This window comes from Seriola lalandi, unplaced genomic scaffold, assembly GCF_002814215.2.
Source record: "Seriola lalandi dorsalis isolate HSWRI2012SDOR001 ecotype SW California unplaced genomic scaffold, Sedor1 jcf7180002052031, whole genome shotgun sequence".
NCBI classification, from domain to species: Eukaryota; Metazoa; Chordata; class Actinopteri; order Carangiformes; family Carangidae; genus Seriola; species Seriola lalandi.
The window spans coordinates 9,374-10,295 of NW_019522584.1; the positions used below are offsets into that span (position 1 = coordinate 9,374).

General features: G+C 45.7%; 1 protein-coding gene across 1 annotated transcript in view; it reads right to left on the reverse strand.

Moving 5' to 3' along the window:
• LOC147819593 (uncharacterized) overlaps positions 1–672 on the reverse strand; it is a gene marked incomplete at its 3' end in the record, with an annotated part of 10,040 nt that extends 9,368 nt beyond the window's left edge. Inside the window, exon 1 of the mRNA XM_087172093.1 lies at positions 424–672. Coding sequence (XP_087028219.1) covers positions 424–616 — 193 coding nt within the window. The remainder of the gene's footprint in view (positions 1–423) is intronic.
• Positions 673–922: the final 250 nt, after the last annotated feature.

Sequence of the window (922 nt, forward strand, 5' to 3'; positions counted from 1 at the left end):
TCATCATTATTAGTAGCAGTATCAACAGTATCAATACTATTGTTATTATCTACAATAGTAGAACGTGCTGGTTCTGTCCTACATGTTCTGCCAAAGCTTGACTAGTTGTTAAATCCTGAATTAGAAGCATCTCTGCAAAACTCCATCCTGGAAATTTGCTGTTCAATTTCCTTTATGTTAAAACTAAAGTCTGTATGTGCTGAAGACATGATACAACACCTGAACATAAAACACAGGTGTCTAACCGTACATCTGGCATGCAACACAACCAGAGAGCAGCAACACGTGGGGAAAACAACCATGAATCTGCGGTGATCAACAGCCCGCCACAGCTTCGCGCTGCAGAGGACGATTCACTCAGAAACAGAGGAAACTTTGTGGTTCTTGGATTTAAAATTTTACGCCTAAAACAGAATGACCAACCGGCTTTGTTGAGTATGACCCGAGGCTGCAGGAGAAGCTCCAGTAGTCTCCTCTGCCGGTCGATCTCCTGTCTGAGGCCCGACGCCTCCTCCTCGTACCCGGCTACGAGTCCGTCCACGGCCGCTAAGATTTCCTGGGAGGCGGCGTCGAGTCTCTCGGTAACAAAACCTCTCAGAACCTCGGACTTAGACATTTTACTGCAACTCTCGGTTCAATCCGCCGCGTTTCCTGGACAATCTTACTTGACTATTGTTCCTCGCAGCACTGCCCCTTTCCGGTTTCGGTACGTGCTTTAATGTCATCCGAGTGGAACCCGAGACCTGCGCTAACCGTTACATTTTCTTTTTCTTTCATATTAAAAGCTTCTGTAAACCACCGTCACTGTCTGGTTATGCTGCATGCCGAATTTCCGGTTAGACACCAGTGTTTTGTGTTCAGGTGTTTAACAATGTCTTACTCACGTACAGACTTTAGCTTTAGCATAGGGAAAATTGAATAG